The sequence below is a fragment of the Apiospora kogelbergensis genome (assembly GCF_038363985.1).
Source record: "Apiospora kogelbergensis strain CBS 113332 chromosome Unknown utg000006l_segment0_segment0, whole genome shotgun sequence".
Taxonomy (NCBI): domain Eukaryota; kingdom Fungi; phylum Ascomycota; class Sordariomycetes; order Amphisphaeriales; family Apiosporaceae; genus Apiospora; species Apiospora kogelbergensis.
In genome coordinates, this window is record NW_027117423.1 from 1,486,297 (window position 1) to 1,512,861 (window position 26,565).

At 54.2% G+C, this 26,565-nt stretch overlaps 10 protein-coding genes across 10 annotated transcripts; 4 read left to right on the plus strand and 6 right to left on the minus strand.

Annotated features, from left to right (window-relative positions):
• Positions 1–655: 655 nt before the first annotated feature.
• PG998_009329 (uncharacterized protein) lies at positions 656–2,858 on the plus strand (the record flags this gene model as incomplete). Its single annotated transcript, XM_066876145.1, has 3 exons — positions 656–776; positions 983–2,533; positions 2,794–2,858. 3 exons carry the CDS (start codon positions 656–658, stop codon positions 2,856–2,858), a joined length of 1,737 nt encoding a protein of 578 aa, XP_066728301.1.
• A 420-nt stretch (positions 2,859–3,278) lies between these two features.
• On the minus strand, positions 3,279–5,306 carry PG998_009330 (FAD/NAD(P)-binding domain-containing protein; the record flags this gene model as incomplete). The annotated part of the gene is made up of 4 exons (XM_066876146.1): positions 3,279–3,648; positions 3,802–4,227; positions 4,403–4,988; positions 5,099–5,306. The coding sequence occupies 4 exons, from the start codon at positions 5,304–5,306 to the stop codon at positions 3,279–3,281; spliced, it is 1,590 nt and encodes a 529-aa protein (XP_066728302.1).
• A 997-nt stretch (positions 5,307–6,303) lies between these two features.
• On the minus strand, positions 6,304–7,605 carry PG998_009331 (glucan endo-1-3-beta-glucosidase eglC 4; the record flags this gene model as incomplete). Its single annotated transcript, XM_066876147.1, has 1 exon — positions 6,304–7,605. The coding sequence occupies one exon, from the start codon at positions 7,603–7,605 to the stop codon at positions 6,304–6,306; it is 1,302 nt and encodes a 433-aa protein (XP_066728303.1).
• Positions 7,606–9,831: 2,226 nt separating this feature from the next.
• PG998_009332 (uncharacterized protein) lies at positions 9,832–10,813 on the minus strand (the record flags this gene model as incomplete). Its single annotated transcript, XM_066876148.1, has 4 exons — positions 9,832–10,057; positions 10,145–10,349; positions 10,473–10,609; positions 10,680–10,813. The coding sequence occupies 4 exons, from the start codon at positions 10,811–10,813 to the stop codon at positions 9,832–9,834; spliced, it is 702 nt and encodes a 233-aa protein (XP_066728304.1).
• A 1,000-nt stretch (positions 10,814–11,813) lies between these two features.
• On the minus strand, positions 11,814–13,759 carry PG998_009333 (uncharacterized protein; the record flags this gene model as incomplete). Its single annotated transcript, XM_066876149.1, has 2 exons — positions 11,814–12,839; positions 13,319–13,759. 2 exons carry the CDS (start codon positions 13,757–13,759, stop codon positions 11,814–11,816), a joined length of 1,467 nt encoding a protein of 488 aa, XP_066728305.1.
• Positions 13,760–17,294: 3,535 nt separating this feature from the next.
• PG998_009334 (ATP-citrate synthase subunit 1) lies at positions 17,295–19,349 on the plus strand (the record flags this gene model as incomplete). The annotated part of the gene is made up of 2 exons (XM_066876150.1): positions 17,295–17,756; positions 17,817–19,349. 2 exons carry the CDS (start codon positions 17,295–17,297, stop codon positions 19,347–19,349), a joined length of 1,995 nt encoding a protein of 664 aa, XP_066728306.1.
• A 912-nt stretch (positions 19,350–20,261) lies between these two features.
• On the plus strand, positions 20,262–20,529 carry PG998_009335 (mitochondrial 54S ribosomal protein uL30m; the record flags this gene model as incomplete). Its single annotated transcript, XM_066876151.1, has 2 exons — positions 20,262–20,432; positions 20,467–20,529. 2 exons carry the CDS (start codon positions 20,262–20,264, stop codon positions 20,527–20,529), a joined length of 234 nt encoding a protein of 77 aa, XP_066728307.1.
• Positions 20,530–21,569: 1,040 nt separating this feature from the next.
• On the minus strand, positions 21,570–23,434 carry PG998_009336 (MRG-domain-containing protein; the record flags this gene model as incomplete). The annotated part of the gene is made up of 3 exons (XM_066876152.1): positions 21,570–21,739; positions 21,806–21,921; positions 21,984–23,434. 3 exons carry the CDS (start codon positions 23,432–23,434, stop codon positions 21,570–21,572), a joined length of 1,737 nt encoding a protein of 578 aa, XP_066728308.1.
• Positions 23,435–24,564: 1,130 nt separating this feature from the next.
• On the minus strand, positions 24,565–25,104 carry PG998_009337 (Histone acetylase complex subunit; the record flags this gene model as incomplete). Its single annotated transcript, XM_066876153.1, has 1 exon — positions 24,565–25,104. The coding sequence occupies one exon, from the start codon at positions 25,102–25,104 to the stop codon at positions 24,565–24,567; it is 540 nt and encodes a 179-aa protein (XP_066728309.1).
• Positions 25,105–25,718: 614 nt separating this feature from the next.
• Positions 25,719–26,370, plus strand: PG998_009338 (uncharacterized protein; the record flags this gene model as incomplete). The annotated part of the gene is made up of 2 exons (XM_066876154.1): positions 25,719–26,018; positions 26,107–26,370. 2 exons carry the CDS (start codon positions 25,719–25,721, stop codon positions 26,368–26,370), a joined length of 564 nt encoding a protein of 187 aa, XP_066728310.1.
• Positions 26,371–26,565: the final 195 nt, after the last annotated feature.

Sequence of the window (26,565 nt, forward strand, 5' to 3'; positions counted from 1 at the left end):
ATATGACTGGTTGGCGAAATTCAACGCAAGCCCATGCGCAAAGTGGATATTGGGTGCAAGCAATTCACCAGCGATCTACATAGATAAAAAATGCCTACATACGACTGTACTACCACTACGGAGGGTTGAATTGAATCATTCTATTCGATGTGCCAGTAGGAAATAATAGACGCGGAATGACGTGGGGACGGACACAAGCGTACATACAGCGATGATGCGCTAGGCAACGACACTAATCCAACGACATTGGCTGGCGCAAGGGACTGAGAGCCAAGTAAGGGCTCAGCTGCTCATCCAAACGTAAAACAAACACAAAGCAATCGGAGGGGTCAGAGCCGGACAACAAAACAACACACATTGATCACCAATACTAGTCCTATAGTACCCTTCGTTTCTTGGACAATCCTGTTGCGGTCGGGAAGGAGCTGGATTCACAGGCCAAAGACGGGCGGGATTGCCATGAGCAGATAGACCCCGGTTTTCTTTAATTGCCTGCCTGCATCCTTCTTGACTTGACTTTCCTTTTGGGCGGCGCTGTCGTTTCAAGCACGAGCATCCGCCCGCATCCCACCTTCGCCGACCGGAACCATCTTGAGAAAACGGACTACTCGCGCGGCCCGCCATATCCCTTCCAATACACGCGTACGGCTGTCCGATGTGCTCGTCGCATGCCAATGGCGCTGCCGTGAGCGCCGACCCGAAAGAGCAGAACGGGAAGACTGGCGAGGAGGAGAAGCCGCCTGTGATCGACGCAGGCTTGCGGGACCTAGATCATTGTACGTGTGGTCGTTGTCGGTGCTAGCCAAGGGCCATCCTCTGCGACTTGCGCTGGACTGGATGAAAACCGCCCCTTCGCATCTCACGAGGAGGGCGCATCTGCACCGCACCCCGCGCTGCTGCGCCTTCAACTGCCCAGGCGCAAGTCTGTGTGTCTTGCATTTACGCGCCCACTTTCACTAACAGCTCTCTCTATGACTTACAGACAAGCGCGCCCTCCCGACATGGCGATACAACTTGCGACAGTGGGCATTGCCCCTGATCCGATGGGAGACGCCCTACCTCGCCTATTTACAAGATACCCTGCGCACGCCGGCGCTCGATAGTTATTTCGCCATCACTGCCAACCTGGGCACGCACACCTTCTTCATGGTCGGCTTGCCCATCATGTTCTGGTGCGGCTTCGAGTCGTTTGGCAAAGGGTTGGCCCCCCCCGTCTTGCCTCCTACACGCGCTCATCGTGTTAACATGTGCTATAGTCTTGTCCACATCCTCGCCATGGGTGTCTTTTTTACAGGTTTCATAAAGGACCTCTTCTCTCTTCCCCGGCCGCTGTCGCCTCCGCTACAACGAATCACCATGTCTGGCTCCGCTGCCCTCGAGTACGGCTTCCCCTCGACGCACTCGGCCAACGCCGTCTCAGTCGCTGTATACGGCCTTCTGTGCCTACATTCCCCAGACAACATGATGCAACCCAACATGAAACTAGGCCTCGAAATCTTAGCCTACTTTTATGCGGCCAGCATCATCTTCGGTCGCCTTTACTGCGGCATGCACGGATTTGTCGACGTAATCATTGGCTCGATCATGGGTGCTGTCATCTCTCTTGGCGAGTTCTACTACGGCCCGGTTCTCAACATGTACCTGTACGCGCGCCCCTTCTCGGCAGTTCTGTGTGTGGTGCTCTTCATAATAGCGTTGGTTCGCGTGCATCCCGAGCCCGCCGACGATTGTCCTTGCTTTGACGACAGTGTCGCATTCGCGGGCGTTATGATTGGTCTCGAAATCGGCACCTGGCACTTTGCCCAGTCTCCGCACGGCCTGATCAAGTTCGATCTCGAGGCGCTCGGCTGGCCCGTCGTGATCCTGCGCATCGTGACCGGGGTGTTGGCCGTGTTCGTGTGGCGCGAAGCGGCCAAACCAGTCCTGTTGAAGTCGCTACCACACTTCTTCCGCATCATCGAGACGTGGGGTATGAACCTGCCACGCCGCTTCTTCATGCCGGCCTCCAAGTACAAGAACATTCCGCTCCGGCTGCGCGTCGACAACGTCTTGCCTAACGTCAGCGACTTTCCCAACTTTGTCAACAACATCCGCAAGGGCGGCCGCGGTAGGTCCGTGAGCATCGGCCCGCAGAGCGCGGCGGACGCGTACGAGACGTTGGCGTATCGCGATCGCCGGCGGCGTGAGAGCAACACGAGCAACACGAGCCGTGGTCTTCGCAGCAAGGAGAGCGTCGCATCGCTCCGGGCGGCAAGCCCGAGTCCGATAGCGGTCAGCGACGAGAAGTCGGGCGCGAGGAGCAGTGCGATAAGCGGTGGCGGCGGCCACTACCACCATCACAAGCTCAGCGATTACGAACGAATGATGGGTGAGGGTACCGTCATGGTCACCCCCTCAGAACAGGACGGAGACGATCCAACGCTCATTATCGGTTCACAGGATGAATTGAGTGAGCGGGAGGTTTTCGCTCAGCTTATCAAGCCGAGAGTGAGGTACGACGTCGAGGTTGTCACGAAATTGGTGGTATATACAGGTATGTGTTGCTTTTCAGTTTAGCGTTCGGGCCCCCTTTTCTTCATCCTCCCCGGAGTCCGCTTCTTGCAACACGATGCAACCGGCAAGCAGGCAACTACACCAAGGCCTCCGGGCTCGTATTCCGATTGCGCAGGTTCGTGAAGGTTTGGGCAATTCGCGGAAGCAGCGGATCACACGTGGGGCTGCCGCGTCAGAAAGTCTCCGAAACTTAGAAGCCCCTTTTACTGGATTCCACCACTAATACGAAGGAATGTCTAGGCATCGCGCTGCTCGCTGTAGATATCGCACCGCTCATGTTTACCGTCATTGGTCTGTCCATTTGACGGGTGCCGCAACCGGCAGTTGCATTAAGGGCCTCCGGCGGACTCCTACTAATGACGGTATGAATTATTTTCAACAACATAGCATGCATGGGCTTTTTCCTCTTCTTCTTCACTTTATTGGTTCTCTGTTTTTGGAGGGCGAGTTGTGTCTATGTCAGAATATGTGCTCTGGCATGACGATTCACTTGGCGAGGATCTAATATCAGGGCGGCTTTGAACTGTATATACTTCTATGGGGGATGGTGCGCGTGGTCTATGTAGCACGCACGTCACGTTTAGCTTTTGGTGGGTATAGACTCTCTGTATAGAATAAGAGCTTACTCCTGTACAGTGGTATCAAACAAACACTTCGGTCATTATGGCCTAATGTGGAACCGAAACAGCTTGTGTCGAACCACTGGACGACAGTCAAACAAATACTCAAGACCAATCCCCGCCAAGCTCCAAAAACTTGCCCTGCGCGACCAGATCCATGACCTCCCTGAACGTCCACGGCCTGTACTCGTAGCCTCTGGGAATGTTGGTATTCCTGAACGCCGTGCCCATCTGCAGGTGCCGCAGTACGGCGCCGTACTGGTCGTAGGCATACTGCTCCGGGTCGTGGGCCCATTGCCACCGGCCCAATCTGGACCTGAGGTCGATCGGCGGCTTCGTTGTTGTTGTCGCCGTCAAAGATGGTGACGGAGAAGTAGGACCAGAAACTAAAGAAGAAGGCTTGTCGTCGGGTGGATGCATGGTTTGCTTGAAGCGGAGGAAGCCAACGATTTGGGCACAGGCCACGCGTTCGAACCTGTATTATTGAAAGACTTGGTTATTAGAAGGCAACTTCTACCTTTACCGCCGCCCGACGGAGTCTGATCGGGGATGAGAGGGAAGCAACCGCTTTCTCGAAGAGCATGACGACACGGAATATCTGTGTGATAGTAGGACGGGAGAAGCATACCGTAACTTGTTGTGAATCTTGACCGCCCACCCGATATTGCTCTTGCCGCCGACATGGAGACACGAGGCCAACGAGATAGCGTCCTCCATGGCCTGGTTGGCGCCGTCCCCGGACGACGGGAGAAAAGTGTGGGCGCTGTCACCGACTTGAACAACGCGGCCCGATTCCGACGCGACCCGGGGCTGCGGGTCGCGCAGCATGAGCTTCCAGTCGACGATGCCGTCGTCCGGCGTCGCGCGGATGAGGTCCTTCAGCAGGTCCGGGAGACCCCCGTCCGGCATTGTTTCGACGAACTGAAGCACATTCTCCACGGGGACCTGGGCGCCCCATGACTCACCTGCAGTTGCGTTGGCCTGTGGCAGTTGGGGAAGGGGGAAAGTCAGCCAGCCCCCTTTGAGTTCAGATTTGGTAATCTCAAAGACACACCTTGTGTTGCATGGCCCATGACACCAAGTCTGGATATCGACAAAAGTACAAGGACACCCCGCGGCTGTTTATTGCGGATATCAGTACAGTTGGCCTGTGGGACAGGCTGTGTCATACGGTGCTACACAAGGTAGGTAGGCAGATGAGGGGAGAGGAGTCGGAGGATTTAACTCACCCAGCCCAGACGTGCACGTGCGAGTGGCCATTGTCGAGAGGCCTCATGTAGTGCGCCAGCTCCGGGTATGGCGCGAGCCTCTCCACGGGGAAGCAGGTGCGGTATAGGGAGTAACCACTCGACTCGGCCCGGATGTCGTGGCCGTTGACGGCGCCGTGTGACTTGGTACCCACGCCATCGGCGGCGATGACCAAATCCGCTTCCATGGTGGTCGCACCGACGCTACCGCCGCCGCTCTCGTCAACAAGGCGCACGCCCGCAACCTGCCGGGCGGCGTCTCCATGGTAGTCGACCACGCGCTGGCCGTAGGTGATGTTGATGCCGGCTCCGCGGACGGCCACCATCAGCATGCGGAGGAACTTGGCTCGGTGGTGGCGGTAGAACCTCGTAGGAAGCAACGGGTCATAATCTCCGATATCGTCCTCATCCTTCCACGATAACGGCCCTGGACCCTTGATGACTTCGCCGGTGATACGATGGATGGACAGCCAGGGGTCGTCAGCGATCGCCTCGTTCTGCTGCGCGAGCCCGGGCCACCGGGTGTTGATGTGGCGCGCTATCTGGGGCGCGATGCTGAAATGGTCGCCTATGAATATGAATTCTTTAAGTAATGGCCATCGGGTTTCGTGCTGATTGGTCGTCACTCTGCTCTCCATATCCCTGTGCCACACATATAACTAAGGAGAAATCCCTTACCTGCGGTTGTGGGCTCAGACGATCTCTCGATCACGCGCACATCGTGGCCCTTTCGCCAACATTCCAAAGCAGCAAACAGCCCAGCAGGTCCCGCACCGACAATCAGGATGCTGATGCCCGAGGGAGGGCATCTCGGTGGGAGCTCGGTGAGCGAACTCTCGAGTCGGTCCAACTCGGAATCATGGAAAAAGGTCTTGCGGAATGACATTTCTGGCCCCCTTGTTGAGTATGTAGTCGATCGACCAGTAGTGGAATAGGCTGGATAAATGTAATGGGCATGCGTACCTATGTAGGTAGAGCGTCTAGTTTTCTTCTCATCTTAGAAAAAGTCATATCAAGAGAGACCACATGAACGTCACCACACACACATATATATATGCGTTCCCAGGCACGTATGGTATCATAAAAAACTACAGACGCGGCCACCCTCCTTGGAAATCGTCACGGAGCATCGTCACGGAGCATCGGGGGGTCGGAAAACAGAGCAGCACACAGTTCGGGTCCGAAACAAAGGCGACAACCGTATATAACCGTCATATGCGCCACCATCCGTGACTGCGTGTGATGAACGCCCGTTGTATTTAGGTAACGTTATACCTGAGAATTAATCTCGGGGCCTGCAGACGAACGGGCTTCGGAGATGTTGTATCTCACAATTTCCCTAGTATCATGGCCTTTCTTGGCAGAGCTTATGAGTAACCTACCTCGAGTGCAGAAGCCACAGCTGTGGTCAAGTCACTGGGGAGTACCTTAACAACTAACAATACAAATGATATACACTCGGGTTATTGCTGAAAAATCCGATTCCGAAACCCCGAAGAATTCCGAAAGTCTGTCTCGGCTCCGATGTTTGATTTTCAATGATCATCTATTGTATGAAGGCTTCCGTCACTCCCGTCTCATATCGTGACAAGGAGCAGTGCCGAAGATGACAATAACTTATGTTCGTTTGATCAGTCTACACATCAGCCCTCATTCACAGTTGGACAAACAGCACAGCACAGACGGAGTGGGCAAGTGAAGCGAATGTTGATAAGTTTTATTACAAAAAGCACGGCCAAAACCAGCCTTGTGACAGATGTGAAGCGCCAGGTGTATTTAGTCTACCCGTAGGACATCGAGAAAAACCCATTTTTGAAGAAGACTTCATTGTGTTAATATAGTTGTGTACCAATGATACAGGAGGCCTAAGAAGCGAAAGTCGCTTAAAGCAGAGCACTCGCACCGACGGCGACAGCCACGATGGCGGTGAACGCAGCGGAGAAGATCTGAGCAGAGTTTCCGGCGCTGGCAGTGGGGACAGGGGTGCCGGAAGAGCCAGCGGAGCCAGCCTGAGAGCCAGAAGCAGGGTTGGAGCCGGAGCCGGAGCCGGAGCCAGAGCCGGAGCCGGAGCCAGACTCGGAGCCAGAGCCGGAGCCAGAGTTGGCGGATCCAGAGCCGCTGGGAGAAGCACTGCCAGTGGCCGAGCTGGTGCCGGAGGCAGTGGCAGAGCCGGAAGCGGTGGCAGAGCCCGACGCAGAAGAGGAGCTGCCCGAGTTGTTGGAGCCAGTGGGCGTCTTGAAGGTCTTGGGGCAAGAGAGGTCGAACTTGGGGGTGGTGGACAGGTTGTCGGTAATGGCGAAGGTCTGCTTGTTCTCGCCGTTGGAGTCACGCAGGTTGTACCAGAAAGTGGGGACCTTGTTGAACAGCTGACGGCAGCCGACCTCGTCCCAGTAGTACTTGGCGTTCTCGATGCTGGGCTGAGCCTCATCCCACTTGGGGCCGTCGGTAGGCCAGCCAGTCTCGGTGATCCAGATGGGCTTGCCACCGATGGCGGCCTTGGCAGCGTTGAAAGCGGTGTCGAAGCGCTGGCCGGACTTCTCGATGGAGTTGCCCTTGCCGGACTCGTAGTAGGGGTACTCGTCCAGACCGACCCAATCGACGGCGTCGATGACAGCCTTGTTGGTGGAGTTGGGCCAGACATCCCAGGTGTCGACGTGGCCAACGGGGACCTGGCCGAGCTTGCTGTCGGCAAACTTCTTCTTGTAGTCTCCGATGAACTTGACGATCTGCTCGGGGCCGTTGCCAATACCGCCCTTGTTGGCTCTGCCGGTGGCGGAGTCGCGGTAGAGATCCTCGCTGCCGATGGAGATGCCGATGACGAGGTCGACGAACTTGTCGCCGTACTTGGCGACGGCCTTCTCGAGGGCAGTCAGCTCCTTCTCGATGCTGGTGGTGCCCGAGGTCCAGATACCCAGCAGAAGGTTGGTCTTGGTCTCGATGGCGGCCTCGAAAGCCTCAATGGGGTCGGTATCGGAGTAGGACTGGATGTTGGTGTACAGGCGGACCGAGTTGAAGGTGCCGGGGGCGCCCTTCAGGCCCTGGGCCGTCTTGAACTCCTGCAGCCAGTCGGCCTTGAACTTGGCCGAGTTGTCAGTCTTGACGGCACCCGAGTTGAAACCCATCCAGTTTTCGGCGGTGGCGCTGGTGGCGAGCAAGGCCGCGGCAACGGCGGAAGAGGAACGCATGATGGGCGGTTTTTGCGATGAATGTATGGGAACAGATGCTCGGACGGTCGAAAAACTAGAAATAGGGCGCTTTGTGGTTGGTTATGTACACACAAAGACGGACGAAGGGTCTAGGGAGCGTGAGGTTTGCTGTAGGAAGCTGAAAGAGCGTAAGACTGAGTGAGCGAAAGAGGCTACCCGATCGGAAAATGGATGATGGAGGAGACGAAAGTGAGGGAACGGGAGGGAGAGTATAAAAAAAGAATGAGGCTCTAGCGAAAGAAGGAGGAAGCGAAGGGGAGACAGGACTGTGCTGGAGTGAGCTGATGATGGAGTCCACCGGTTAGTGTGGACGAACGCGAGTCCAGCTGGGACTTGCTGGGACTTGCTGAGACTAAGCCCATTCCAGGGAAGACGGACAGGGAGCTAAGATTCAGGAACAGGGCGCTCTGCCCACTGTACGTGCCCTGTGGCCCGTCTCATTGGCCCCCGACCAGAACCCGACGGGCGAATCTGGGCAGGGAGGGACTCAGATGCACTGCCACCCTGGTAGGGATTCTGGTACGGAGTACTCCTGCCAGTCTCCTGCCAGTCCTAGCAGTCTCCTGCTCCCCAGAAACACTATTGTCATTACCGTCATTAGACCTCTGCTCGTGTTCAGCGTGGCCGCCAAGCCACTAATCCCCTACCGTGTTTTTCCCTGCATCAATGCTTTTTCTCTCCTTTTCGCCAGTGACCGACCGACTGACTGGAAGCTGGCTGGCTGACGCATGTCAGATCTAAAGACAGAAGCAACCCTTCTCCGCCTGTGCTTCGTTTGATTGTAGGAACAGGAACAGCACAGCCGACAGCCTACTGCCTACTGCCTGCAGCCTTCGGAAGCGAATCGCCCTTTTGGTTTGGGTGTGAAGAAGTCGGGCTGGGCTGTACATACATACATCCATGGCCAGATGGTCTCGGCCAAAACATTCACTTCATCTCCATGTCAATAGTGGCCAAGTCAACGTCAACACGGGCAAGGCCGTGGTCTTAGCGGGCTCCAGGTATCTTTCATCCCAACCCAGGATATTCGCTGTTTCAAATCCCTCCAATGCCATCATCTGATCTGCACAACGGGCCAGAGGGAAACTTTATCAAAGCACGACTAGAGCACGCTGTGGAGATTGTGCAGAAGCATTGGATAATGATTCCCGCCTGTGCAAGCGCAACCGACACTACGCGCCGCACCTTGTTTCGATCAATGCAAGCGCTTGGGATACTAGTGATGCTTGATCAAGTAATCGGGGACTCCACGAGCGTCGCTGCTGAGCCGCCATTTCCGTCGCTGTTGAAGAAGACCCTAATTATTCATCGTCACCACTGCATGCAAAGTCGCATCCATTCAGGAGTCGCGACGGCTGTCCAAGCACCAGTAGCGATCCGTGTGCCGAGTGGGCGCAGTGTTTGAGACGAAAGCCCTTCAACTCCCGTGTCACGCGCCCCTAATCAAAGAACTAACGTATATATGGGTATCGACATTTCACATTCCCCATTGTAGAATGTCGTAACATTCGCCGAAGCCTCTTCGCTTCTCTAAAAATACGTATGTATCGACGAGAGCCGGCAGATTCAATTTCAGAGGCCCCCCATATACCTACCGTATCAGTAGGTTCTATTGGGGCCTTATTTGCGTACGAGAATCACCTTGGTTCTTGAAAGGAGTGCTTGTATATATTTTGCGCGCACATACTACTATTATCTCTACGTATTTCAAATAAAGGAAGGTCCTTTGAGGCTAATACAGCCTTCTCTCCTCTCAACCCATTACCCGCCTGGGACATGCCCTTGCAAACCCCCACAGTACCGTATTGTCACTGATCAGCACCCGCTGGCTCATGTGCTACCCCTGAAGCCCCGACAGACAACACGAGCACGAGATCTTATCCTCGGTCGCTATGTTACCACCGCCGACGTCCACTTTTATCTTCATCGAGTCTATCTGCCATCCTTAACCATGAACCAGGATTACTCCTGTTTAGTGTAGACCAGAATGCGGCTCACTCCGCCACAGACGCTATTAGGGAAGAATATCGTATGTCAGCCTCTTGTATGTATATCATGAACTGGAAATGCCCTTTTCAAGTATCGATGTCGGCATCTATAGTGGAACGGTAGAGGGAGAGGGAGAGAAGGGGGCGACAGAAAGGGGAACCGCGCCCTTGTGAGTGGAGAGCTGATTAGGGGATACGAAGAGGGAAGGAAAAGTACTCACGCAGCAGCATTGCCAGTGCAGCCCATGTCGCACTCGTCCATGTCGATGGGATCAAAGTTGGGAGGCGTGTTGGAGCAGTAACACTCGCTGCCGTACTCCAGCCCAGCGTAGGAGTAACCACCGACGGCGCATCCATCGATGCAGTGCTCGACGGCCATCTGGCGCTGATCCATGTATCCTGGAGGGCGTTCAGGGAGAAGACGATGGTTTGCGTCCAAGTCACTACATTAAGCACACACATGGTTGATTCGTCAGCTATATGATAACAGTATGTGTACGTGGCGTTCACAATGTGCGCGCAAGACTTACGCATAACAGGTTGGGTTTCCATAGCCGTGCCACGAAGGCTCGACGGTAGCAGGACCGTTGACGACATCGTAGTTGCCCTTGTAGAAGAGGGTCAGCGCGAGGTCGCCGCCGCACTTCTCCTTCTCGTTGCCGGGCCCGGGGCACGGCATGTCACATCGACTGGGATCCACGGGGTTATTGGCGCCATCGATCGAGTTACCACACCCTGTTGTCGGGGGTTGTAACCAACCCCCTTTATGTTAACAAATCTGCAAACAACGCAAACAAACAAACGTGGGCATCTGGACGGGCGGAGGGGATAAGAAGAGGAAATAATGTGTGGACATACAGCATTCCGTGCCGAATTCGAGGCCGGCGAGGTTGAAACCCGCAATATCGCATGCTCTCTGACACTGCTGGGCCGAGTTGCTGTCGCCGGGAATGTAGCCGGGAGTGGACAAAGCCCGGATATTATCCACGCCATCACTTAACCGCGAGAAACAAAGAATGGTTAGTCACGGCTCGCTTGTGCTGAAGGCCTTTCTAGGGGACTTACCTCCAGCATTGATCAGCAGCAGCACTCCACCAACTCCTAGGTTGAACATTTCGTTCCGTCAGGGACTGCGGAATGGCCGTGGCGGAAACGGCCAAGGAGCCGCCGAGTAGGGCGGCAAGAGCGGATGCGTACATGTTGGATGGGATCGGGACGTGTCTTCTTCTCTCTCTTTCTCTCTTTCTCTCTCTATTTCTCTCTATATTTCTCTTCTGTTTCTTCTTGGTACTTGTCCGCGCCTGACGATGATGTGCTCTGTCCACGGATATCCCTTGAGTCTGATGGAACAGGAAACAGTGAATCATCTCGTCGCCAAGCTGTCTCTATATACAATCTTTCTCGGCAATGGCATGCAGACTCAGGGGACCCCTCTGGCACTATACATAGATACGAGGATCTCTAGAACGAGGGTGAATGGACTGGGAGTACCCACGTTAGCTTTGCTGTTCGTTGAACTCAATCGCAAACACGATTACTGAACTGTTCTAGGGCATACATGGCTTTGCTACTATAGTCAACCAAAGATTGGCCATACATAACAATAGCGAGCTCGTGCGGCATCATATGGGGTCCCAGTATCCCAACTCGCTCATGAGCCGAGATCGAGTCTAGGCCAGGGGATTCCAGAGAGCGAGCTCTTCTTACGCTTCAGATGGCGTACAAGTGTGGATGTGCACCTGGTTACTCGTACATGTGAACGTCCGTCTCGGGTGTGCCGTATATTACATCACCCGAGTAGCCAGCACATGGCTAGTAGCTTCAGTAGATCTGGCAGTTCTCAAGTTTTATTAAAACTAATATGTTCTTCTGAAAAGTCATCCTCACGCTCGTCTCTATAATCGCAGACAAGTATCAAAGAAGGCAGTGGTCATATTACAAGTTGTCTATTCGTTGTCTTCTGCTCAATACCATGCAATGCCTTCTAGACCCAGATCGAACAGCCATCCGATTGTACCTGGCATTAGGAGCTTAAGCTACTGCATGCTTTGCGGCTCGGCCGGCGCCGATCTAATTCATCAATGTACATAATCATAGAGCACCACTATCACCCGCTAAAACCCGTCAATTGTAGCTGATGTCCCCGTCATGTCTTCATCGCTAAGAAGGGGTATCTATCACATCTCCTCATCTCTTGGCTTAACCCTGGAACTCCTGAACATTGGCCGCTTCCCACTTTCCGGGAACGAGCGCCAGAGGGACGATGCCTGACACGTGCATCTCAGGGCCGAAGATGTGAGCAGTGAGACCAAGCTCTTGAGTGGCGGCCTTCATGTTCTTGAGGCCTTCTTGGTAGTTGGGGCCAGCACGTCGCACCCAGATCTGGACGTTGTGCTCGTTCAGCTGCTTGGCGTAGTCGCGCAGAGCCCGGATGACACCCTTGAAAGTGGAGGCAACGTTGGTGAAGTTGGCAATACCTCCACCGATGAAGAGAACCTTGCCCTTGGGGTCCATGGGTGCACGGAGCATGAGGTCGAGGACTGTGCGGGCGTAGTGGTAGGTTTGCGATTCCGTGGGAGCACCAGAGTACTCACCATAGTTGGCGAGCTCGTCAGCGAAGCCAGCCGAAGCGATGGCATCGGCGTAGACGACGGAAGCACCACCACCAGCGACCAGAGTCCAGATACGACCGTTGCCATTCAGGACAGTGAGCTTCAGAGACGCACCAGTCTTGGCATCGAGCTCGGCAATGTAAGCCTCCTCCTTGGACAATTCACGTCCGAAGGGAGCAGGGAACTCCATGGGCGGGCCAGCATCAATGCTGATCTTGTCGCCAGCAGAGGATTGAGCCATGATGCCCAGGTTGGCAGGCGAGCGGGCAATAGCCCACTTGACACCACACTCGAAATCAGCAGTCTGGTCGAGCTTGGCAGCAAGATCCAGGAAGTGAACCTCGGCGGAGGTGGCATCGGCGTTGGGAATGACCACGAGGGGGTTGATCTCGAGGTAGGTGAATTGGCAGTCGACATAGACGGCGTACAAGCGCGAGATGAAGTCAACCAGGACATTGTGAACACCCTGAGGAACCTTCTTCAGGAGGGTCGAGGCAATCTCCTCGTTTGAGGGGTACTCTGCCAGATCAACAGGGATCAACAGCTTCTCGGCCTTTGCGTCAACATCACCAACATCGACACCACCCTCATGGGTGAAGAGAATCCAATCGCCCTATTCGCGCCAAGTTAGTCAGCATGCTTCCAAACCTCTGCAAATGGGTAAATGATAACGAGGCCGCCTAGTACGACTTGATACGGGGCTGTTTCGGGGTTATACACGTTTGCGGTAGGTGGGTTGCGCTCGAGGGAGGAGTGGGTGCCCAAGCAAAGCGGTCTAGCCTCCGCTCGCCCGTAGACGCCCTTGAGTTCGTGGTTCCGGATGAACGCAATAAATGCCCTCACAACCACTCGGTAAGAGCGCATTATTTTTGCGACATAACTCGGCAACCATTCTCAGCCCTCTTTCAACGACACTTCATGTTCCACAATTCATCCCCCATACTTGACTTTTTTTTCACTGCACGGAATGCCGTGTCTGAGCTTCCCACTGCCAAAGCCTGGCTTGCAATGCAAAACCAGCATCTTGGCTTGTTGGCATACAACAGGGGCATGATACGCCGGAGCAAAGAAAACAAGGGTCTTTCTACTCACTTCTCTGACAGAGTTGATGTTGATGTAGTATTCGGTGTCGGAAGGGTGAGGCACGAAAGGCTCAACCAAGAACTGGCGCAGGACACCCTCGACATGCTCAACCTTCTGGGACTTGCCAGCGCGCTCGGCGATCCAGGCCTTGGCCTCGGGCCAGGGCTTGTTCAGCGCCAGCAAGCCGCTCTTGCCTCGTCGCTTGATCAGCTGGTCGGGCTTCGCGACGAACTTGGCGTCGGCTTGGAGCAGCCACGGGTAGGTGACCTCGGCCTGGTCCAGAACGGCGCTGACCTCAGCATCCTCGGGGAAGTAGAGAGAGGCTAATCTGGGAGGAGCGTTGTGCGTGGTGGGCTTGGGCAGAGGAGTGGGCTTGATGACGGGTGCCCGGGTGAGATGGTAGTTGAGGATGGCCTTGCCGTCGGCCTCGAAAATTGACTTGGCGGACATTGTGTGGGAGAGTCTTGAGGTTTGCAGATGCGTCTGTGTAGCTCAACTGTGGCTCTGTTCTGTGGTTGTCTGCGAAGTTGTTAGGAGAGGGAAATGGCCAACGAGAAGAGCTTTGGGCTGGATGCATCAAAGTGGTGCTTTTCCGGCCAGTGTGCAAAAGCAAGCAAGACAGAAACCCCGTGCAGAAGTCGGCATGGAAACCTCTCACCGGGCTTGCAACGACTTTATTGCCTCCACTGGACTCGGCTTCTGCGTGTGGATGCCAGTTTGCAGCAACAACACTCAGGATCGGGGTTCAATGGCAGCAAACTGGGGGGGTTCTAGCTCACCTCGTGGGCAACGATACCGGCACTTCTCTCTCTCGATGGGAGGAAGTTGAGATGTTACGTACGATCCGATGGGGCGGGAAGGGAGTGAAGTGATCAGTTGAAAGACTGAACAGCAGAAAGGAACACTTTGAAGTGGGCAGGCAGTGTCTGGAGAATCGGATTTGAGGGCAGCAAGAACGGGGATGTCATTCGAAAATTTCGAGGTGCAACGGATGGAATCAATGGGAGCTCTCCCATTTGGTTTGGGCCGGTTTTGGGGGGGTATACTTTGGCTCTCAGGGCCCCCCCGTCCGCTGGCGCAAGTGCGTGGGACCGTTTTTTCCCTCCATTGCCTTGCTCAAGTGCGTGCGTTGCTTCTCCCATTGATTGGCATTGGCATTGGCATTTGGCATTTGGCATTGGCCGGCCTTGCAGCTACCACTACGCGTACTCGCTCTCCCTGCCGCTTGCTACGCCGTGCTGTCCTGGACGGGTGTTCCCAATCTCTCTCGTTCTCTATCCTTCTCCATCACCCCTCCTCCCACCACCCCCCTTCTTTGCTTCTCTCGCCCAAATCTCAATCTCACTCTTTTGGAGGGGTCACGCTAAAAGAGGACGCTAAGTCCAATGGCGAGTGCCCACCGCAACTTTAGTATGGAGTACCGGCGCTGTACCTCTCCCAACCCATTGGGGAATTTCACTCGGCGCCGCAGACCCCGGCGTAGTCAGCCACGACCAAGGTACCCAGTACCCCAACAAGAACTGCCCGGTGCTCGGAGCATTGGCGCGCGCAACTTTGAGGTTATCGTCGACTGCACTCGGGCTACGGTCCGTACGGATGCCAGTCACCACAACACCTCGTATGCGGCTGAATGTGAGGCGGGGGGATGTATGGCGTGCACCTTGAGCTGGTAGATGACTTACGGTAATGAGCGGACGTTCATTGGCCGCTCATCTGACCATGGCCTCGATGGCTTACAGTGAGACATGAGCCGCTCAGAATCCCCATCGGCGCATTATGCACGCAAATCGCGGCATCGTTAATATCGGATCTATCACGCTGCTAGCTGCAAGACAGCCTTGGTCACAGAGAATAGTTTCTCGGCTATCTCATTTAGTTTCAGATGAATGGGTTTATCCAGAGGCACCGTTTGGATATGGGACGACAAAGTCCGAATATGGGACGTTTTTGGGGATGCTCCGGACCCAACGTCCGTAAACAAACTCCGCGCCCAGACTGTCCGGGGACATTTGTAATCACCCGATTACCCATTCAGAGACACTTCCGGGTGCGACCCCGAGTGAGAGGCGCGAGTGTCCGGAGTTCCCAAAAGGTTGTCAGCTCGAAAAGGCTCGAGCGACAGTCCTCTACGCTTCGGGGCTTTGCCGCGGGGTTGGTTGTTGCTCGCGCAAGCTGATGGCGATACCCGGAGTTATTCACAGGGGCGGCATTCGAGTAAGATGGCTTTACTGCGTCTATTATAGGCAATGTGTCATGGTATCTGACTCGTTCAAGTGAACGGTCTGCCCTCGTGTCGGCGAATATTTCGCAATCCTGCTGGCGTTGCTCGTGGGGGTTCACAGCGTTCGCTATTGTGTTGATAGCGCACGTACTCCCTGCTACCAAGCAGGATAGGGCGGAGGTATCGGGTACTTCGGAAAAGGCGGGGACCTGGAGACTCAGGTCCGTCAACCAAGGCCAAAGGCCAAGTACCCAAGCGGTTCCCGGGGCCCGAAGCCCAGCCAAAAAAGGGTGGCCAGAAAGTTCGGACCCCTGCATGGATCCTCAGGGTCGATGGAGGGGTTATCCCCCATCCTCAACTCCAATCACCAATTGCTGGCACTGGCTTGCTCGGCGGCCCATCAGCTTGGGCAAACCCGAGTCGGTCAGCTTAATCAGTCCAACAAATACAGCCCACTCACACTATCAAACAACTAGCGGTCCAGCAGCAAGCAGTGCGCTGGTTAGCGAGCTGGCTGGCCGGTCAATCGAAGCCTGGCACAGCACCCGGGGCAATGCTGGCACCGCCAAAAACCGCTTCAACAAGTCTAGGAGAATTTTACCCCAACTAATCTTCCGAGACGGTGCAACAACGGGTACGGGTCCAATTCTTTGAGCTCTTTCCCTATGTGCTTTTGGCTATCCAGCGCTGGATTCGAGTGAAAAAAAAAAAAAAAAAAACGGCATTCACGGCCGATCAGATCAACGCTGGTCAAGTTTCATCGAACCCAGGAGAACAACGGCTTCTTCCCGGTGCATGTTAGCTGCTTCTGCATGACGGTATCGGGTACTGGACCCCTCGCCGCTGCATCCCAATTGAATTTCCCAATACTTAGCACTCACTAACAGCGAGACGGGCAGGGGCGATCTGATTGGCTCACCTCTTTTGGCATTGCCCGATCCCGACTAGCCTCCTCCGCCAAATATCGATCAATTCAATTTGAGTGAATTGGGGAGCTTCAGAGTTGTGCTCTGCATTGTCGTTCCTGGCGGGCACACTTGACTTTACAAGCTCCAAGTCTGTGCAATCTTGGAACCCCCCAAGTTTTGCTCCATCCCCGTCGTCGGTACCCATTGCAAGCCAAAGTCGACTCCCAATCAACCTCGAAAAAAAGCTCGACCTCCCTCCTCAAACTGCTTCCCCATTTGAGGATTATCCATTCATTCCGTTTCCTCCCACTTTCACCTGGCCATTGTTGCTTCATATACCCTCAGTGCGAAGCTCAGAAGACTATCTGAGGATCAATTCATCTGTCCACTCTGAAGGTATGTTTCTGCTTTGCCTTGTTCTGCGTTTTGCTGTTCCCCCGCTGCGTTCATGCCGCTGCGTTGCTGTGGTGCCTTTGGTGGGCAGCCCCAGCTGGTCTACACCTCAACTTCTTTGTAAATGGTGTCTCGTCCGTACAGGACTCGGGACGGACGGATCTTGTTCGGACTTGAGAAAAGGTGGTTTGGTCGCCGGCCAAACCCGATTCTCAAAGCTCCTGTCATGTTTCCTCAATGTCCAGGATAACACTCCGTCCTGATATTCTGACGAGAGCCGTTCGACATTACACTCCCTGATTCTGCGGACTTCTCCTGTTCGTTATAGGGCGGCTTTCTGAGAAGCTTCATATTGCTTGCTGTCGAAACATTCCAGCGTATTTGTCGCAATCCAGTCACTAACATCATTTGTGTATTTGAATAGACCTATAACTAGCCAGTCTTGGGAATAATCACACACAACATGTCCAAGGCTACCACAAACGGTGTCGGTGGCACCTCCACGGAAGGTGGCCTCTCGGCCAACGACAACATCACCCGTTTCGCCGCTCCCAGCCGACCTCTGAGCCCTCTCCCGTCACACGCTCTCTTCAACGACAAGACGAGATGCTTCGTCTACGGTCTTCAGCCCCGTGCCGTCCAGGGTATGCTCGACTTTGACTTCATCTGCAAGCGAGCAACCCCCTCGGTGGCTGGCATCATCTACACCTTTGGCGGCCAATTCGTCAGCAAGATGTACTGGGGAACCAGCGAGACCCTGTTGCCCGTATACCAGAAGGTTGACCAGGCCATGGCCAAGCACCCTGATGTGGATGTGGTCGTCAACTTCGCGTCTTCGCGCAGTGTCTACAGCTCTACTATGGAGTTGATGGAGAACCCCCAAATCAAGACCATCGCCATTATTGCGGAAGGTGTCCCCGAGCGAGTAAGTATTTCCTTGTACGTAGCAATAATGAGTACCAGATACTAATTACTTGTACTGTAGCGTGCTCGTGAGATTGCCCATGTGGCGCGCAAGAAGGGTGTCCAGATCATCGGTCCCGCTACCGTTGGTGGAATCAAGCCCGGCAGCTTCAAGATCGGTAACACTGGTGGTATGATGGACAACATCGTTGCCTCCAAGCTGTACCGCAAGGGCTCTGTTGGCTACGTCTCCAAGTCTGGTGGTATGTCCAACGAGCTGAACAACATCATCGCGCAGAACACCGACGGTGTTTACGAGGGTATTGCCATCGGCGGTGACCGTTACCCCGGTACCACTTTCATCGACCACATGCTGCGCTACCAGAACGACCCCGAGTGCAAGATCCTCGTCCTGCTCGGTGAGGTTGGTGGCGTTGAGGAGTACAAGGTGATTGAGGCTGTCAAGAACGGTGTCATCACCAAGCCTATTGTGGCTTGGGCCATTGGTACCTGCGCCAGCATGTTCAAGACCGAGGTCCAGTTCGGTCACGCTGGCTCTTTCGCCAACTCTCAGCTCGAGACTGCCGCCATGAAGAACAAGAGCATGAAGGATGCTGGTATCTACGTGCCCGACACCTTTGAGGACCTTCCTCAGACCCTGAAGATTGTCTACGACAAGCTTGTCAACGAGAAGGTCATCGTTCCTCAGCCCGAGCCTGTCGTCCCCAAGATCCCCATTGACTATTCGTGGGCTCAGGAGCTCGGACTCATCCGAAAGCCTGCTGCTTTCATCTCTACCATCTCCGATGATCGTGGCCAGGAGCTGTTGTACGCTGGCATGCCCATCTCGGATGTTTTCAAAGAGGATATTGGCATCGGTGGTGTCATGTCTCTGCTGTGGTTCCGCCGCCGCCTCCCCGATTTCGCCTCCAAGTTCTTGGAGATGGTTCTCATGCTCACCGCCGACCACGGTCCTGCCGTGTCCGGTGCCATGAACACCATTATCACTACCCGTGCCGGCAAGGACCTGATCAGCTCCCTGGTCGCTGGTCTTCTCACCATCGGTTCCCGATTCGGTGGTGCTCTGGATGGAGCCGCCCAGGAGTTCGCCAAGGCTGCCGACTCCGGTCTCAGCCCCCGTGAGTTCGTCGACTCGATGCGCAAGCAGAACAAGCTCATTCCCGGTATTGGTCACCGTATCAAGTCGCGGAACAACCCTGATCTGCGAGTCGAGCTCGTCAAGGAGTACGTCCTTGCCAAGTTCCCTAGCCACAAGCTGCTCGACTACGCCCTGGCTGTCGAGACTGTGACGACCTCCAAGAAGGACAACCTTATCCTCAACGTGGACGGCTGCATTGCTGTCTGCTTCGTTGATCTCATGCGCAACTGCGGTGCCTTCACTCTGGAGGAGGCTGAGGACTACATGAACATGGGTGTCCTAAACGGTCTATTCGTACTGGGCCGCAGCATTGGTCTGATTGCCCACTACCTCGACCAGAAGAGACTTCGCACTGGTCTGTACCGTCATCCTTGGGATGACATCACCTACCTGCTGCCCACTCTGGGCACATCCGGATCGGTGGGTGAGGGCAGAGTCGAGGTGTCTGTCAAATAAACGTATCTATGGAATGTACAGTTATTTGACTTTTATTGGCATGGGGTAAAGGGAGCCTTGCTTTAGACGGGATAGGGGAACCAAGCAAAGTTGTAGCAGTGTAGACCCCTCGACAACAAAGTGCAGAGGGGTCCGTACGAGAAGAAGATATAACATCCCAACGATGAGTGGCCTATTATGGGCTGCAGCTAATAGACCGTATGACTTCTACACGGCGTATGCATTGCTAAATGCTCGGTACTCTACTGCACAGGGTATCTGTAGAAAATTGAACTCGTGTTTTTGGATCTTGGAAACATTCCTCCAGAGGGGCGTGTTGCTCAGCAAAATAAGGGGTCTACAGATAAACATACGTATCTGCATCTATGTAAGTGAATTGGGTTGGAAGGTCAAGTGAGGTGAGATTATCGATAAGCCGGCGAAACCCCGGCCCTCCCCAAAAAGTTCCCAAGCTTGACGATGCTGTACCTGCTTTGAGCTCTGAGCTGTAACTCATCAATTGGCCCCCTCAAGACTGATTGACCACCTCTCCGGCTCACCACCTCAGTGCTCAGTGCCTGAAGCTTCAAAGGTATGCACAGCATTGTTAGCAGTCCAGGCGCGGGGTGATCCAGTATTGACCAGACCTGCGCTGCACAGAAATCCCCTCTGCCCGTTCATCCATTGCACTTGCGTTTTGCCTTGGATCTCGGCTTCCTCGCACAAGACACGACGAATCCGGTCGACGACAGGTAAACCGAAAGCCACACGGTTTGGGGGAGAAAGGCAGCGGTTTCCGTCTTCGCTCGCAGTTGAGGGAGATTGAGAGGGGAAAAGAGCGCTCTCTTCTAGCCTGCCCGTCCTTTGAAGATATCGTACACACACCCACACACACACGATCCCATATACCAAATTCACAACACCACATCGACCATGTCATCGTCCTACTTCCGCGTAACCCTGCACCGGTCCGCCATTGGCTTGCCGGAGCGCACGCGGGGCGTCCTGGCCGCCCTGGGCCTGCGCAAGCGCTCTCAGACCGTGTTCCACCCCGTCAGTCCCCAGTTCGCCGGTATGATCATGAAGGTCAAGGAGCTCGTCCGCGTCCGCGAGGGTCGACACGCCGCTCTCGCCAAAGGAGCTGCGCGAGGAGCGGAGGCCCGAGCGCGGGTTCTGGTTGGAGAAACCGGTGCCGCGGTGAGAAGATGGAGGACAGCAAACGAAAGTGAAAAAAAAAAAAAAATAAAAAAACACAAAATGGGGAAAGTCAAAGAAGAAGGAGAAGAAAATACGAAGCATTACTTGGAAAGAGGGACGGCAGACAGGGGCTTGTGTGGGAGAAGGGGAAAGGCAGCAGAAGGCCGTGGTTATCACCACCACACGACCCCAAACTTTTGACGATGAATGATTTACGGTGACGAAGAGTGCAGCCAAAGGGGATATGAGCTTCTTCATCAGGCATGTCTTCGTTAGAGAGACTTGCTTCTCTCCGTCTTACCTCCCGCGCGCAAGATGTAACGATATGATTCGGTATGCCTGTACATCAGCGTAGAGACTTGTACAATAAGATGACAAATAATTCAACTAAATACTGAACCCTTCCTGAATAGTCGGTGTACTGCTACATGAGCTTCGTGTTTCCTACATGCTATGGAAGAGAATTAATTGGCGAAGCAGGTATTTAATTCGAGGACGGGCCATCTCCCTTATTCACGAAAACAAGGGTGTTGGTCGAGTATATATAAGACCCCAATGAGAGGGCCAGCTGGCCAGAGGAAGAATATTCACATCAAATTTGGTGCTAGTCGAGCACATGGAACGAGGTGTCTATCATAAGTTCCATCGCATTGTGTACTGTTTCCCTATGGCTTCTATACTCGGAACTATCGGTCCAGTAATGCCTGCTCCGAATTAATTGGGTGTGAGCAACATGCTGATGCTCCATTGCATCGTCCTTTGGGGCACCACCCGATCTTCCCTGTTCACCACGCATGCTGTTCTGCAGTGAATGTGTTCTCGTGGTCGTTGGCCCCCGAGACGGAGAGGGAAAACGAACGCGACCGGGAAACACCTTACAAAGCCGTTGTCAAACAGTTCTGCGAGGTGGTAGCGAATGGTGCCTCGGCTATAATCGTACAAAATAGTTCTGGTTCAAGAACTCTAGGGAACTATGTCTGTCGTGGTGTGGGATAACGCGTAAAACCCTTGTTACCATTGCCTCAGCCCCCAGCCTTAGAACAACTAGTTCTTGGCTTTCTCTGCGTATTCGGCGTTGGGGCTCTCGTACTCGTTGACGAAATAAGAGCCGGCGTTTCTCTCCAGCCACTGACAGAACTTGCTGAGCTCTTCGCGCAGACGGTTGACGGACTGCTGATCCATGTTGGTCTGGGCAATAAGCTCGGGGAGACTCGCTGTTGCCGCCATGTTAACAAAGCCGAAGCAAACAAGTCACATGGAGGGGCCCAGTGTGAACTTACTAATAAGGCGCATCAGATGCTCTGCGCCATACGATTCGCAAGGGGTCTTGCCTTGGACTTCAGGTCCACCAGACGTCCACTTCTCGCGCATCTCAGCGTATTGCGCACGCTCAAACCTGGCTGGGCATCAGTACGATTTCCACTGCACGCTGAAATCCCCAAAACTCGGGTCACTTACCGGTACAATAGGACGCGGCCAAGACACTTGTCGAAATACTCCTTCAAGCCGGCAACAGTCTCCTCCAAGATGTCAATAGCGGCAGAGCCTTCGATGCGTCGCGGCTTCTCGTAAGCGAGGTAGTCGTCCATAACCTTGGTGACAGGCTTCGGGTGAGGAATAGGGACAAGCTGGTTATTCTTTGTCACATTCTCCCAGTCGTCCACGAGAAGACCCTTGAGCATGTCCGGAATGATGATCTTAATCGATGGTCGAGCATAGAACGCTTCCTCCTGTTCAGATGGTTCATGTTTAGTAAGACTTTCACGAATTATCATTACAGCTGAAATGGGACCAAAGCTAAGGCAAACATTGTGACCCAGCACTTGCTTGACGGTACTACTTAGTGTTTGAGGGGCTTGCCGACTGGGCATAGTCGCCTTTTGGGCCTCTTCTATGAATGCCTGTTGGCCGCGTATAGGCTCGGGAGGAGCTGGGCTCTGAGCAAGAGATGATTTGGCTGCTGATCGGGTCGCGTGCTTTTTGCTCGCCGGAGGCATCGCGGTCTTCTCTTGGCCCTCCGGGGCCTGAGTCTTCTTGATACTGGGCCCGGGGTTTCCTGAGCCTTTCACGCTTTGGCGCTTGTCCAAGGGAATGCCAGCCACTGGGATATTGACGCGAGGACTCATGCGATGGTAGTGTCTTCCCATTGCGTGGGTGTAAACACCACGTTTCAGGGCATCCTTGATTTTGGGGTGCTCTATTTCATTGGCTCCCGCCGTGTCGGGAGGATCTTGCCAACCGAGCATCACTGCAAGATCACCTGTTTTCGTGATGTGCACATATTTGTGGTTGACGGGTGGTAGTTTTAGAAGATGGTCTTTCATCTGCGCCTTCTGAGAGTATACTTTCTCCTTTCCCGCAAATGTCTCTGCTTGTGCTTGGACTGCCTGGCGAGTCAAGCGAGTCCCTTTGGCGGCAATTGCAACGGGCTGGTTATCTGCCACCTCAGGTTTGACTTGGACTTTGTCTACTTTGCGTCGCTTAGCAGGTGGCAAAGTTCCAGACTGTTTGTGCTTTGTCTTGGGCTGAGTGTGTGAGGCAGTTGCTTCAGTAGCATGTTGGACCTTGGCAAATGCAGCCTTTGCTGTGCTAGGTTTGGCAACTGCGGCCACAGGAGAGTTGTTGGTGGAAGCAGAGTCACCATCATCTACTGAGGCGTGCTGGGAAGAGATCCCAGTAATCGAGTTGCCCTTATCTGCGGCCACAGGAGAAGGAAGATGCTGAAGGGACTCCTCCATAGCTCTTTCCAAATCAAGTCGCTCTTGCTTGGCTCGATTTCGCGTGCGGCTTGGACCCAAGAAGGGTTGGCTTGTCTCGGGTTGATCTTCTTGTGTTTTGGTTGGGAATCCGTATGACTCGGGTTTATTACAGATACGCGTTGGGCGCCTGCTGTTGGTGTCCGTAGTCATGATGATGAGTGTGGAAATGCTGGCTGAATGGGTGACTGTGTGAGAAGGACATGAATGATGTAGGGATCTTGAGGCACCAACGCGTGATGGCACAGATGTTGGAAAAAGTAGATGCCTCGCAGAGAATGAGAACCTTCCCATGAACTTGACGCGCTTCCAACGGGGGCTTCGATCGTCCCGCAGCACTCTCCCAGTTGTCAAGAGTAACTGGCTGGAGGAGGTGGAGGAGTAGGCTTTGAACAAGGGCAGAGTTCACCTCCCAACCGCCGTGTTGAAGTGGTAACAAGACTGCAAAACACCAATGGCTGTAGTGATGTTCAGAAGAAGCGAACGTCTTCCCAAAGCCCATACGCTCGAAGAGATAGCTGAGGGGGTGAGAGGAAGCTCAAGGTCGTGTGAGGAAAGAGGCAAAGCTTGCTCAACTTCCTCAGGCGCCAACTTGCCCAACCGGTTTGTAGGGAGTAGAATGCACCTTTGCTCCCACCACGCCAATACCCCCAAATAGCACACTCTCAAGGCTCAAGAAACAGCTTGGTCTTCGATCTCCCAGTTGAATCCCCACGTAACCAAACCCTCTGATTTTGTGATCCTCAAGAGATACCCCGCAATAATCAACTTTCATGAGATGAAATTTCTCCTTCCGTGGAGCCCTGAAGCACCAACAATGGTGAGCTGCCCAGCTGAGCAAACCTGGCACTTCAGATAAGTGAGGCTAGTCGCCAGTGGATAGATGAGTCAGGGTATCGGAAATTTTGCGTTGTCGCCGCCGTCCTGAGAGTATCTTGTAGGTGTACTGGGCTGGTGGTGGACCAACGCAGCATGAACAGAAGTGTGGCTCAACAGGGGGTTAGGGAGTAGAGAGGCGGGCTGAATCCCCGCAGGTTTTGGCTGCTTAGTCGGAGAGTTAAGCAGGATAGCCAGTGCAGCAGCGATTGCCAGATCGCAAACGCCTCATCCCACGGGATCCTGCAAGTCACTGCCCAAGAAGTTGGACTCTGGCCCACCGCGTGCACAGAGATCACTAGCAGCTCCGTTGGCCGCACATCGATGAAACCACGGTCTCTGCTTCGGATCCAGGCCGAGTTCGCCCTCGAGATGCCCAGCCTCCATGATCACAGCACATAACACAATCACCTTATCTCGTCGGCGATAACCACTAGTGTTTTGTAGGGAACAAAGGGAAATAAAGAGAGCAACGAACTAAGAAAAGGATATAGACTCACACTCTCAAGCTCATAGTCACGGCCTCTTCGCGGGCCTCGTCCAGCGAATGAGTTGGTGGCGGCTCGCTCCTCACTGCCGCGCGCCGAGCTCATCTCGCTTTCGCCCGGACCGGCCGCCTTGCCGATGGCCTTCTTGGCACTCTTGCTGCCGCCAGCATTTCTAAGCCGAGCGGCGGTCTGCAGCTGGGCAGCGAGGGTCTTGTTGTCGTCGGTGAACTTACGGATGCGGTCCTGGGCAACCCAGTCGTCCCACGAGGCCTTCCAGCCCTTGTAGTGAACGCGGTACTGGGCGTCGTCGGCCTTGATGGTCTGCGGGTTGGTGTTGGCGTGGTCTGAGGCACTGCGCAGATCGGTGATCTTGGCCTCGTACATGAGATCGCCATGGAAGCAGAGCACCTTCTCGTCCTTGGCGAACGGAGGCAAAGGGGCCTGCTTAGAAGGGGCCATCTTGAAGATTTGTAGTCTATGTTGTCCCTGTCAATGATGTGAGAGTCTCAAAGCAGGCCCAAGACGGGGGCAGGAGAATGTATTACCAAGTGAGAAGGTTGATATGTGTAAAGAGCCTGGCGGGGTGGTGTAGTTTGTGATTGAGTTTCGTTGATGCGATGGTTGGCAACCAAACGTGCTCTTATGACTAGCTAGACGAAGGTGGCTTCCTTCCAGGCTCAGCAGATAGACAGGGGGCGAATGATGCAATGACACCGTCTCAATCTCGTATCGTATACTTCAAAGCTGGCGGACGTATGCGACACCTCGGATATAGGGTGAGTCTTTCCTCAAATCATCAAATGTTCTGGAAGTATCGAGGTCGCTGTCTCCTGCTTCAATGTCCCCTGGCATTTATGAGTAGCGCCTGTTAAGTGGTTGCAGGTGCCGGCGTGCTCGGACGCGCGACGCGTTCTGCCACTTTTACTACGCCAACGCCCCTGCCTCATGCGCATCGCACGCCTTAGCCTGTCTGGCTGGCCACCTTATGTCCAGGTGTAGGCCATTTCTCCCGTAACATCAACCCTGCCTCTCCCCCATTCACACTTTTCACTCTTCCAAAAGTGCCAGTAGCAATGGCACCGACCGAAGCAACTATACTCGAGAACTATCTGCTCCTCCCGTCGAGTCTCCCCACCATCATCTCGCTCCAGGAGTTCACGTCGTACTTCCCCAAGTCACAGCGCTCCTCCCCGCAGATCCGCGCCCTGTATCGAGATCTCCAGCGGCAGCGCAATGCCGTGGTTGAAGCCGTATCCTCCAAGATAGAGGAAGAAGTTAAGCAGGGACGGGCTTTGCGCCGCGCTGTGGCCAAAGCCCGGCGCGAAGCTGAGCGAGGCGAGGGACAAGACGACGAGATCGAAATTGAGACAAATGTACGATGCCTCTTCTCCTGACCATGCGACGTTGTACTTGCGGCCTTTTACTTTCAATCATCTACTAACGTGGCATGCCTGATTGCAGCTGTTCGGGCCAACCTCGAGTACAATCCGGCCGAAGAAGCACACCCTCATGACCATTCTCCCCGAACTAGAGGCCGCCGCAGTCGATATGGAGCAGGAGATACAAAAGCTGGAAGAGGAGGAAGCCGCAATGCTGCAGTCAGTCAAACAAACAGTCGGTGACATGAGCGATCTTCGGTATGGTCGATTTGCCAATTCGAAACTCCAAGACGAAGTCTTGGACGGCCTAACTGGCATTCAAGAGATCTGCAAATCAAAGACGTGAGGCAAATCATCAAGGCTTCCAACATTGACGCATTACGAATATTGCACGAAGACTATGGCTATATCAAACAGATGACACCCGCGTATACACTCTACCCAGGCCAATGGACTCATCGAACCCCCCAAGATGATCGGACCAACCAAGTCCCACTCGATCGGGAGTGTTTTGCTATCCATAACACTATTCTACACTGTA